The sequence below is a fragment of the Micropterus dolomieu genome, linkage group LG03 (assembly GCF_021292245.1).
Source record: "Micropterus dolomieu isolate WLL.071019.BEF.003 ecotype Adirondacks linkage group LG03, ASM2129224v1, whole genome shotgun sequence".
Lineage (NCBI taxonomy): Eukaryota > Metazoa > Chordata > Actinopteri > Centrarchiformes > Centrarchidae > Micropterus > Micropterus dolomieu.
The window spans coordinates 29186609-29199836 of record NC_060152.1 but is presented as its reverse complement, the minus strand read 5'-3'; the positions used below and the strand labels follow the sequence as shown (position 1 = coordinate 29199836).

The 13228-nt window shown below is 40.9% G+C and overlaps 1 protein-coding gene across 6 annotated transcripts in view; it reads right to left on the bottom strand.

The window, feature by feature from the left end:
* Positions 1-13228, bottom strand: part of oxr1a (oxidation resistance 1a) — a 172728-nt gene that overhangs the window by 49212 nt on the left and 110288 nt on the right. For 5 of the 6 annotated variants that reach the window (XM_046044263.1, XM_046044262.1, XM_046044267.1 and 2 more), the window contains one exon: positions 931-1013. The exons of the other annotated variant lie outside the window; for it this stretch is intronic. In XM_046044263.1, coding sequence (XP_045900219.1) covers positions 931-1013 — 83 coding nt within the window. The remainder of the gene's footprint in view (positions 1-930; positions 1014-13228) is intronic. 6 annotated transcript variants of the gene reach the window in all.

The following is a 13228-nucleotide window of genomic DNA, read 5'->3' as shown; positions in this document are numbered from 1 at the left end:
CTGTTCTCCCTCCCTCCCTCCCTCCCTCCATCCCTTTCCTGTTTCCTTCCTCCCTTTCCTGTTTCCTTCCTCCCTTCGTGTCCTTTCAGCAGACAGCCGGAGCTGAGGCACAGCAATCCCACTCCCCACTGTTGCCACGGAGAGAGAGGCGAGGAAAAGCAGTCTGACTGCAGCTGGATTTGAGGGTCATTTGAAGAACACAATCAGGCAAAGCGGAGAAGGGCTCCATTTTCAGCTCACGCCAGGGAACCAGAGCCCCTCTCCCTCTCTCTCTCTCTCTCTCTCTCTCACTCCTCACCCCCCTCCCCTTCTCCCACACAACAGCTAAATCAATACAAATGACAACGCAGTTGGAAGGTCATTCGCGAGCACAGCCAACTCTGTGGTGGAATGCTCTCCGATATGTGACACAGAGAACCAATAGAAAAACAAATGCATATACTGCCAGCGCTCTGATGCTGCTCCGATTCAGCAGAAGGAAACGTATATATATATATTCCTATACATCAACATGCAAAATGGAGCTGAGTGTTGTGCTGCTGCACAGTGAGTCTTTTTTTATTTTTCATAAGCTTTCTATCAGCTACCCTGCAACTCTGTGTTTACACACACACACACACACACACACACACACACACAGATTCCTCTTAAGTAAACACTTCGAGCATGAGGTACACGTGTTAGACTGGCAAAATCCACAAAATGCTTCTCCCCCTCATTAATGAGCTATCAAGCATGGTCAGACACTGTGCGTTCACAACACAAACGCAACTGCTCCAGCTAGAATATTACTGGATCTGGTCAGTGCTACAGAAACTACCAGCAGCAGGCACACACAGAAGCGGCAGCAGCAGCATGGGAGCAGATAAGCGTCAAAAACACATAACGACATTGACACAGAAAAAGCAGTGTTGCTTGTGCGTTACTCACAGAATATTCTATGGTCCCTTTAGGTCTCTGGAACGACATTCGCCTTCCATCCTTCTTCTCAGGAGTCTTCTTCTGGCCGGTATCTGCAAGCAAGCGAGGCAAGGTACGCATTACATTCATGTTCCTCTCTCCCCAGCTTGTTACAAGCTGCCGTTTCCCAGCCCCGTGGGTAGACAGCTCATTCGTCAACAGTGAGCGAGCCAGCCAGCCAGCCAGCGATGTGAGCTGTGAGCGCTGGACCACTTTCTCCCTCTCTCTCTCCCTCTCTCTCCTTCTCGCTCTGCTTCTAGCCTCCTGCCCTTGCTCTCCCTCTATCACACCATCATCCTCGTCTCTCTCTCTCCCTTCTTCCTCCTCGTCTACCGTACAGTGCAGTGACAGCTGTTGAAACCAGTTCACCTTGCCTTCTTTCACACGTTGCCTCTCACGGCAGACAAGAGACCAGGCTGACCTCCATCAGGGCATCGCCGCTTTGGATACAAGCTCGAGATGAGAAGAGGAAGATAGATTCAGTTGAGAAGCAAGGGGTGGCAAAGCTGGAGATGGAATAGAAGGAAAAGGGGGGCTGAACCAGAGGGTGGATGGAGGAGAAGGGAGGGTTCAGTGCTGTGTGTTGGTTGGGTAATGGGGGATGTAGCATGTGTGGAAGTGGCAGCTGAAGAAGAGGGTGGAGGTGTAGAGTTGTAGCGGCAGTTCAAGTGGTTTTTAGGCATTTTCAAAGGAATATTTCAAATTTCCTACTATTTGTGAAAGGACTTGGGCGAGTTGAATGGTACTAGAAGATACAGGAAGGGAGAGAAGGCAGAGGTGAAGATCCAGGATCGATGGTTAGGGGAATTAAGGAGAGGATCAAGCTGACAACAGGGGGTTTTAATCTGAGAGTAAGATAATCTGATATGGTTTATGGTGTATACAGAGGACAAATTTTAAAAAAAGAGTGGATGGTGACAGAAGAGGATGGAAATAAGCACGTGAAGAAAGCATGGAGATGAAGGCAAGAGGATGGATGGAATACTGAAGTGAGTAGATGAAAGACAGAAGCACAAGATAGGAGATTAAAAAAGCTGCAAGGGGACACTTGGGAACGGAGGAGATATAGAAAAGGGGCTGACTCTGGTCTTTGACTTAGGACAGGAGCATGGGCAAATTGGCTTAAGGAATAATCTACATGGCTTTGTTGTTCAAATGTGTAGGGTGTGAGAGCCAAGAAAGGAGTTGATTGGAGGAAGTTTGGATCAAGGATTTATGTTGGACATACAGTATATGTTGACCCAGTGCCCTCACAGAACTCCCTTAAAGAGGTGGTATTATGCTTTTTGGCTTTTCCCTCTCCTTTATTGAGTTATATACCTTTTTTGTGCATGTAATAGCTTTGCAAAGTGAAAAAGCCCCAAGTCCACCCCAAAGGGAGTTCCCATCTCCCACAGAAAACACTGCTCTGAACTGCTTGAAAACAGCTTGTTTGTAGTCCAGCCGTTTTCCTTTCATCCCTGTGACGTCTCAAAGCTAAATGCCTCTTATATAACGCTCACCAAGTGGCTAGTCCGACACGCCCTCAAAAACACTGGTTGCAGCACACACCTCCTCTCCCTTCCAAACACTAGCAACCCTCCAGTCAATGGACATAAAGTTGTTACTGTGATGTAGCGACAGAGCTCAGTTAAAACTTACATACATTTGTTACAGATTAATAACTCACCTCTCTGAAACTCTTGATCCAGTCTATGTTGCCAAGCTGTTCGGCAACATGTAGCCTACAGCTGAAGCTGTTTACCGGCTTCTCGCTGACCTGCCCTTCTCTGTTGTCACAGTTGTTATGATCATTAGGACTACCCAAGGCCAAGACTGAACGACCATCGTCTTGGCCTCCGGTAGTCCTAATGATCATAATGACTGTCGTTCCTGACAGCCAGGAACACTAACGAACCAGCGGTATCGACGATCATCCAAACGACCCCACAGAGGTTAAACAGCTTAGTTTCCCTACCAGTCAGTCAGAACTGAAGAAGTCCTTTGGATGAGGGACAAAACGTCTTCTAGTATCTTCAACCAAGTCCAGTTGCCCTTGACTTTAACCTTCTTTGGATAACTATGACCTGGATGACCGAGAATCTTCACAGACATCTGTTTCTGATTGGCTAATAGTCCTTAACTAGGGGCTGCGCATGTGCAACTCCCAACAAAGATCATTTAGAGACTAGATGTATCACTCCATAGCTAAAACGAAGCGAAGTATGAAAAAACCATATTAAACCATGTAAAGCTGTTCTGGTACATCCCCTAAATAGGATTTTGAGCCTGAAAATGAGCATAATACCACGTCTTTAAAAGTCTTTCTTTTGGAGGTGTTGCACATGACCAATGACTGCCTTTATTTGCGTTTTCCTCATCAGGCATCTCAGAGAGCTAAAAACATGAGTCATACACCAGTGTTGCTATTTCTAGGGCTCAGGACTGGCTGGCAGAAAGTAAGAAGGCAAGGGAGACTAGAGCTGCTTCAGGTGTAAATATCAGCCTAGTAAAGTTGATACTGTAAGTGCTGGCCATTAAATGTATGCTTAGGCTGGCCAATATATGGATTTAATGCCAAAGTCTTCACGGATTCACTCGGTTATGGAAAACAGAAAACAAACCCAGGTGTTGGACCAGGTCCAAATTTTACTCTGTTGGATTGAGTTCTGTGTGGTGATGTCTAAAACCTGAGTGGGTCTGAATGGATCTGGCATACTCGCTATCAGCTCTGATCATTATCAGTGGAGGAGAAAACATTTTAGGGAAGTAGTTATCTGTGTAAAAGACCTATTCTATTACATGACAATAATCTTTTGGAATTTGATTTACAGATATTAGTAATTCTAACTTTTTATCCCTTGTCTAAATATCGTCTAGCCTGGAATCGCAACTGCGTATTAGTCTGGAACCTCTACGTTCGATTTCCAAGGCGCATTATCAACTGGCACAGACCAAAATGTCTCTGGATGCAACTGAATAGACCTACAACCAATCAGAGCAAGGAAATGTGACGCAGCGTAGTTGGTAAATTAAACTTACCAAATCCTTTCTTATCAACAAAAGTGCAGTTCTTCTTTTAAAGAAAATATGCCATCTGGTTGGTTTAGTACTGACGTGATAGCGAATTCAACAGAAACAGTTCCACATGAGCAGCAGCCATCTTGGTTGTTCACAAAAACGGTCATTGTATCAAACCCGTTCAATATTAGACTGTTGTGACTGGGCCAAACATATCCACGATGGTAGAAATCTGTCTGAATGGGAGGGGGGACAGACGTATCTGCAGATTTGTCTGGTTTGCTTGTTAAATATCGCCCAGTTGGCGACATAATGTTTAATTGTTGGTGAAGAAGATCAAAATATTAAATTTTTCAATGATTTCAAATATTTATTTGAATTGTAATCATGTAAAATAATTATGTTTGGAATTAGTTTCTATGGCTTGATTGAAAAATGAATGCATGTCAGATCGGATCAAACATTTTGGACTCACTCAAACAAAGTGGGATTTCCCCCTCTCAGATTGTTCTTAGATTGATCATATAGAGGCCAGAAATGATGAAAGTTTCCGGTATTTCACAAGAAAATTAAGAAGCAAAGATGATGCTGATTAGAAAAGTGCCTAAAGTATAAGTCCACAACACCACAACGGTTCTAGACCTCCCAGGATTGGGAACCACAGTATTAGAGTATAAATGCAACAATGAAAGTCCCTGGTACTTCTCCAGATTATTTGTGCTTCATTGAATATTGAAGCACTTTCTGGGAGTCACGACATTTGATTGTGTCAGACACTGCCCAACTAAGGTAGTGTATACAATAACTTCTGGCACCAAGAAAACCTTGGATAAGTAGTTGTGTTGAGAAAGAACACAATGGCTGCACAAACTGTGGTTATGTGCCTAATCAATTATTCAGTATCCAAACAAAAACCTTGGAAGGATGATTGCTTTCAGTGGGAGAACACAAACGGGAGCTATGGATGATTGCGTATTAGTTGCTATTTAGAGGCAACACGTCATAACTGTGATTCCATGCTTTCCTGTTATGAAATGTAATCCACTGTGTCTGTGTTTAACTGCAGGTCATGCCAGCACAGCAGACTGCATGTAACCGGACTCTGTTAGTAAACAGTGGTGGTGTTGATCTACTTTGTTAGCTACAGAATCGCAGAAACAAGAAAGATTGTGCAGCATGCAGTGTTTTACTTACATCATAGCTTGATGCGCTTATAGACAGCTGTAAACACTAAACTGGCACAGGCTGAGCCCAGTCAGGGTTAAGACAAGATCAGACTCTGAATGAAGGGAGCAGTGACAGTGAGCTACGAAGAGCAAGACAGGCAGAGAGAGGGAGCGAAAGAGAATAACAGATATGCATTAGCAGCGGCAGGGGTGTTTGCACATGGTGAGCCAGTGATTGGTCTAAAATTAAACCTCACCATGGATGGTGGCACAAGAAATTGGCATTTTATTCACACTCCAGACACACAGAGGAGCTCAGCAATGGGGCATCTTCAGTAACAAAAGCTCTAGTTTCATCCCACTCCACAGGAAACCAGGAGCATCTGTTGTCTCTAAATAAGCCCTGCTTCTATATAGAAGGAAGATACTTCTTCTGTTTGTATCGGAATTTCAATTTTCAGTAAAGAATGGTTTTGCCGTCCATATACAGATGGTTTTTCAACAAGATTTGTTCCTGTTCTGACACTATACATGCTTTGTTTCCATTAAGAGTTAACACGTTGCACATCATGCATTGAGACAGCATGTTATAACATGGATAAAATGGCAGAATCTGGAGATGTAGAGGCAGTACTGGAAAGGCATGAAGAAATGGGCCTTTGCCAATCTAGAGTAAATGCAGTTATCCTTGCTGAAAAGCACAGTGGGAACATTTCTAGCAGAGGTGAGCTGAGGTCGCTAGTTATCCAATTTGTTGTTCAACAAAGCAAAACAACAGTTGCCACAGCGTACACTATTTTACTGTTGTCGTTTCCCATAAAGAACATTTTACTTGGCTCATTAATAAGCTGGATTACAATTACACTGGGTCAACTGTGAGAGAAGCTGTGTGACTCACTCAGACACTGAAAGGAGCTGCTGTGTGTCAGGAAAAACAAAGGCTGCCTCTCACCGATCTGGGATGTAAACAGTCACAAGAAGTCATGCCTATCTGAGCAACTTAACAAAAAAAAATGTGTGACTAGGGCTGCAACAAAGTCATGGCCCACCCTACAGCGTCACAGCAACACAACACTACAGGAGCACAGCTGGTAACGATGAGGGGTTTTGTCCTTGATGCATGTCCACTACAAAATGACCACAGTTACATAATAAGTAAGTAACTTTTCTGGTGAAAGGTTCGACTCTCACCTCTCTATGTGGGGGTCTGTGTCATGAAAACTGCAATAAACCCCCTGCTGAAGTGGCTTCTTGAGGACAGAAGAAAATATTGAAATGTGTTATTAAAACTCTTCTGTTAACAAGCATTCTTAAGTTATCTATCTATGTCCTGACTCATGTTCAATGAAACACATGAAACAAGGAAAGACTCTTTAAAAGACTGCCTTACTGAACTAGCATTAGGCAGTTTTACTGTGATGATTTCTTGCGAAGACATTACTATGAAAAGCTTGTGAAGTCACATCTTTTTCATTGCTGCCATTGATGGATGTCCTCTGTGATGAAATTACACAGAAAAAAGAAACAGCGGAACATCTCTCCATTAAAGACACACACAATCTATGTAAACCTTTGGGAATTTGTACATTTCCAAATCCAACCACTGCCAAGGAATGCAAGGTATTCATTCTTGACAAGAGCTAAATGCAAATGCTTCTTTATTCGACTCTGTGCCGTGTTCTGTACCCGTGCAATCTGTTAAGTATGAATCACAGCTGCTAAATATATAGTTCCCCTCACTTTGTACACAGCCATGACAAACTGAAGCAGGCAGGGAATAGGAGAGTCAACAACTATCTGACTAACATTCCCTCATGGTTTGATTGAATACACAAGCAGCCAATTTCCCCCTGTTCCCTTGTTTTTCCTGCCTGCTGGCTATGCAGCCCTCCCCCCAGATGTTATTTTTAGAAAACCCCTAAATGGTGTAGGACTAGTTAGAGAGCTGGAGACTTTTCCTCAAAAGTTTGTGCTGTAGGGAGGACAGAGTCAATGGCACAGTATCTCTGTCAGAGATGTTGATTGTTGAGAAGATGTTGTATTAGGCCATTTAACAAGCAAACATAATTAGCACTTAACGAAATGTGGCTGATGGGAATGTAATCCGTTTTACAGGTATTTGTTCATAACCCAAAGTATTGGAGAAATTACAAATTTTGACCTGATGATGGTGCAATATATAGCTGGGCAATAAAACAATAATGATAATTATCACAATATATTTTCCCTCAATAACAATAAAACAAATGGTCCATAAATGTTTGCTTTAATTCATTTTTCTATTAAGATATTTATTTTGTTATGGGAAAGGGACTGAAAAAACATTGTACTTAATTTTACTCATACTTATTTGTTTGAAAAATATTTTATATATAATTATAATTATATTATGTTATATATAACCATAATTATTTTGAATGTTTTACATCAGATTTGTGAAGTGATCCACTGTTTGGCATCGAGTGTTTGTTCTGACTATAAAAATTGTTTAAAAAACACCTTTAAACATTTGGTTTCTTCAACTTTCACTCAGGAGCAAATGTCAACCTGGAAAGAAATAATGATTTGACATTTACTGTGATAATTATCAATATCAAATGATGAAATTTTGTGGTAACATTTTTTGCCATATCGCCTTGCCATAGTGCTATGTTAGTGAAAAATCAAGGGATCACCTGGGGACCATAAATGTCTGAACTAAATTTCATGGCACTCAATCCAATAGTTGTGGAGATATTCAAGTCTGGACCAAAGTGGTGGACTGACAGACTGACACTGCCATCCTTACAGCCACGCCAACAGCATGGCTAAAAACACACTTTACAATGTGTAGATTTGCAGCTTTTCTATAAACTAAATGAGTTTCTTGTTGAGACAAAATAAACAATTTAAAGATGACACCTTAGGCTCTAATTTCCTAATATTTTATAGATTCAAATTAATTAATACAAAAAGTGATTCATTAGCTGCAGCACTACTTAATTTGTCCAGCTCCTTGTATGTAAAACAACACCTAGGCTACGCACCACATACTTTGGCTGTTACATTTTACTTTAACAGAAAGAGGGACAGTGGGAATTGTGGACATTAATGCACATTAAGTATGTTCTGACTTTAACATCTATTGGCAATTGGATTTGAACAATGTCAACAGCCCTCTGGCACAGATTATAACAGCCCGTAATGGACATCTTTTCAAAACAGAATCAGCCTGCTAGCTAGTTAAATCAACAATCCAATACGAATATAAAGTAAAAAGATAATAAGGCTGTTTCACAACACAAAACAATATTGCTTTTCCATTTGCTTTTCTGCCTTGAGAGCAAAACGTGTTGTGACACAGGCTGCTCACTTGTGGCAACATCCTCCAATTTGAGTGTATGACAATTTAGGATAGAGAGGTGGGGAGGAGAAGTCAGAAAGTGGTTTTCAAAGCCAGCGACCTTTGCACCTGATTGGATCACTGGATATTGATCAAAATCATGCAGCTACACTCAGGCTATGTAAAGCGTTCATATATTAAAAACTAAGTTGTTGTCTTAGGAAACACAAGTAGAACATAGGGAAGAAAATACTGTGAAAGCTCTTAATCCCGACATGTAGGCCACAGTGTTGGGCTAAGGGGGATAGATGGAGAGTTGTTATTTCTGACCTGAAGTCAAGAGTGTGTGAAAAGGGACTGACCAGCCAAGTATACGCAGTGAAATGCTTACTCAAACAAAACACTGGTAAAAAGTGCTGACTATTACAGTGACAAACTCTGGCTTTAAAGCTAAGCTGGTGGTGCTGCTATCTTATCACCACGTCATAAGGTGGACATGACAACATTATTACAGCGCAGAAAAGCTGCCAAGTTCAATGGGCCTCTTTCTCGTGTGCAAAAGCACAGCTATTATGTATTCAAAGCTACGGTAGGTTTTTATATACCATAAGCATAATAAAGTAGTTTGATTCAGAGACCTGAGAGGCCACCTTCACTGATGGTGTGTCTTGCTGGTGCCAGAGAGCTTGCTGTTTGAGAGAGCAATCTCTCACTTCATGTTTGGCTACAGACATAAACACAGCCAGAAACACAAAGTCATATAATGATAGTACAACATGGTTATCTAATGTATTACTTATTTTAAAGGCTGGCTGTTTTTCTTTCAAATACATGGTGATGGCGCAATGGATAAGACACATGCTTTTGGTGTGAGAGACCTGGGTTCAATTCCCCACTGTGACCCATTTACCAATGCGCCCCTGAGCAAGACACTTAACCCCTAGTTGCTCCAGAGGCGTGCGACCTCTAACATGCATAGCAATTGTAAGTCAGCTAAATGAATAAATGTAAATGCAAATACCTTTAATGTCTCCAAACTGCAGAAAAGTAATTACATTCTTGGATCGCCTAATTATTTCTCTCATTGTAAGGGAGATGAAGGCGATGTATCACACCAACAACAGCAAATGTCAACTTTCCTAATCAACTCAGAGGAGTTATGAATACCACTGAATATATGAAAGGTGCTACAGTGCTAGCACAAGCTGTGGTCTTTCTATTGTAATGAATATACAGTACATGGGTCTAGTGTAGCTGTCAACTTGAACACAGAGAACACAGTGTGACAGGAGACATCCCTTTGCCAACACTCTCAGTACCACTCAGCTCTATATTACACTGCCAGCCTCCACAGACCAGCCTATACACCAGTCAGCTTTTACGGGAAACTTTGCTGAACAGCAGTTTTGCATGTGTGTGTGTGGGCATGTCCATGCTAGAACAGGAGGCTCGGGATCTGCCCTGTCCTCTCATTAACACTCTCCCCACGTTGGCTAATCGCACCCCTGTTGTGTCGCTGGTAATGTGGCTTAAATTCTTTACACTGCGAGATGATTCTCTTTCCATTTTCCCAACTTTAAAAGCCAGACAGCGGTCTGTACTGTGGCGTGTCAAAATGCTAACACACTCTCATTTTAATTAATATTCTGACGGCGTGTACATGACTGTTTCCATAGTGACAAACCTGGTGCAGACTGAAAGGGAAAAGGTGTTATTAAAAAAATTAAGAGTGGCCTGTCTGCTTTAAACAGAAGTAGTTTCAGCTTGTGGAATAATTGCTTCAAATCATATTGTTCTGAAGTCTTTATGAACTATGAGGATGTCAACTTAAATATTAATTAAGAATACCTTTCTCAGCATACCATTGGGTTCCCTTACATCTGTATTATTAATATGAATGCCCTATCTTAAAACTCTAAGTTGTTTCAGTTGATCTTAAAGGGGGAATCTGCAGGGCACAGACACCATGCAAATCTCTTTTGTGTGTTACTGTGTTCACAACTATAGTGCTGGAACAATTAGCTGATTAACTGATTAATCAGACAGAAAATGATCCAGCAAGTGTATGAACTGATTAATTATTTAAGTTTATCTAGCAACAATGCCAAACACTCCCCTGTTTGCACCTTCGCAAGTGTGAAGATTTAATATCAAAACAAGTAATACGAAGACAATTACTTTGTTGGTACTTAAATTCTTAAAATATACATGTTATTTCAGAGTTGAAATAAAAATGTTGCCAGTTTCAGATAAGTGCTGGCTTGTGCTGAAAACATTTAAAGGATTTTGGCTTCTTTTGTTAAATGTCTACAGGCATGTGTGCAGCTCTGTGGGTCTGTCCCTAGTGATGCTTTGAGCTAAATGCTAGTGTCAGCATGCTAACACACTCATTATGACAAGGCTAATATGATAATATTTAGCAGGTATAATGATCACCACCTTAGTTTAGTGTGTTAGCATGAGAGTTAGAACTACAGAGTTTACATTAGTAGAGCTGAGGGTGATGGGAATGTCATTAGTTCTGCAGGTATTTGGTGATCAACCAAATTATTTTGACTTGATGGTGGTGCAAGATGAGTCAGGATATCACCAAAGTTATTACAATTCGTCCTGAGGGGAGCATGAATGTCTGTACCACATTTAATTGCAATCCACTGAATAGCAGATGAGACATAATGTCAAGCCTCGTGTTGGCGCTGAAAGAAAAGTCAGAAGATCACTTAAGGTAGGTGGTATTCATCCGCTGGGATAGGGTTATGAATGTCATGGCAATCCATCCAACAGTGATTGAGACATTTCAGTCTAGACAAAAAAGTGACCAACTGGTTCATATTTCTCAAAATAAGGTATCAAAATATTGCTTTAATACCAGTACTGAAACTATGGCAACAATTGCTGATTGTATATCTCCACACACAGACACTGTCACCACTGTGATGAAAATATGTAACACACAGGCTGTGTCCGAAATCACCCACTACTCACTATATAGTGGAATATGTAGTGAGCTCGCCATTTTGTAGTGCTGTCTGAACGTATAGTGAGCATTATTATATCCTATGTAGTCCACTCAAAGTATCCCAGAATGCATTTTGAAAAGTAGTGTACAACCGATGGTCACTAACCAAGCCGTTTATATCATCATGCATTGTGCGGATATAACAAAACAGTCCACCAACCGACTGTCCAACGGCAATGATGTGATTAACGGTGCTGACATAATGATCGGAGAAGGGTCCAAGTGTTGCTTTCATTTTGCGGGTGAGCTCAGTATATAGTCCTCTATATATGACTCACTAGATAGAGAGTAGGGAGTAGTGAATAAATGGTGATTTCGGACACAGCCACAGTGAAAGCACTTTGATCAACAGTTGATGCAGCTGAAAACAGGAGGTCCCACTTAAGCTCCAGATCTCCTGTCCTCCTCCTCTCTGCTGTCACATGCATTCAGACTACAGGCTGACTAATCACGCTGTGATTCCTCCCACCTCTGGCATTAAGGTTTTTGCACTTGGGGCAATATTTCTTTGCAAGTCAAAGCTGGGGATGAGTGTGTGTGTGTGTGTGTGTGTTGAAGGGATAAAGGGGGACATGATGAATGGTATGGCTGAAGTCTAACTCTGCGTAGGCTGGATCGATGGTGATGATGATACATAGACATAATGTACACTTGCCGTAGTGACAGTAATGCAACGCTGTAACTCAAGTGATGATGATGAACAGTGATGGTTTGCAAAGGGGCATTAATGACCAGTGTTCATTTGTTATTATATAATTACCCTTAATTAATGGACTAAACCTTGGATTGACTGAAGACACTTATACACTGTACACTTGTGCCGTCCACCTCTGTGATCCAACAGCGCATCTTTATCGGTTTACATCGCCCTTTAGAGTCCTGGCATCTCGACAGCAACACAAACCTCTCAGGTTACTGCTCTAATCAATAGCAGGAGAAGTGATGAGCTCAGCTATGAGAAACACAAACTCTGCATTATAAGAACTTCTCAGATTGAGCCAAAAGCAAAGAGTTCTGTTCAGGAGTCAAGATTTCAGTAGGTACTGTACAGATTGGGCCAAATGCGGGTAAATTTCATCTTTCAAAAGTCACATAGTCATGCTCTAGGCACAAATTTGCAGTACTTGTATTTAAATTGACTGTTTCCATTTTATGCTGCTTAAAAAAGGGTGACATATCAATATGTCAGAGGGAAATACCATACTTTTAAAAACTTTAAAATAGGGCTGGGCAATACAAAATAATGATAAGTACTGCGATATAATTTTCCTCAGTAACACTAGAACACATGTTCTATAAATGTTCAATAAATTATTAAATTTGAATCATGAATGAATTAGCACTTAATTTTTGCATTACAGTATTTATTTAGTTGAGGAAAAGGGACTGAAAATGGACTTTACTTCATTTTACAAATACATAATTGTTGAAAAAAGATTTTATCATTATTGTTTTGAATGTTCTACCTCAGATTTCTTAAGTGACCCACTATTTGGTATCAAGTGTTTGTCATGTTCTGACCATAAAAACTAGTTTAAAACCACAATCAACCATTTGGTTTCTTCAACTTTTACTCAGGAGCAAAAATCCACCTTTAAACTTGAAAGAAACAATCATTTGACATTTATTGTGATTATTGTGATTTATTGCTGGTAGACAGGGTTCTTATATTTTCTGTACAGATGTGAGCACACAGTATACATCTAAACACTTAGAAAGGGGTCATTTTGCATGATGATGACATGTACAGTAATTTTGATA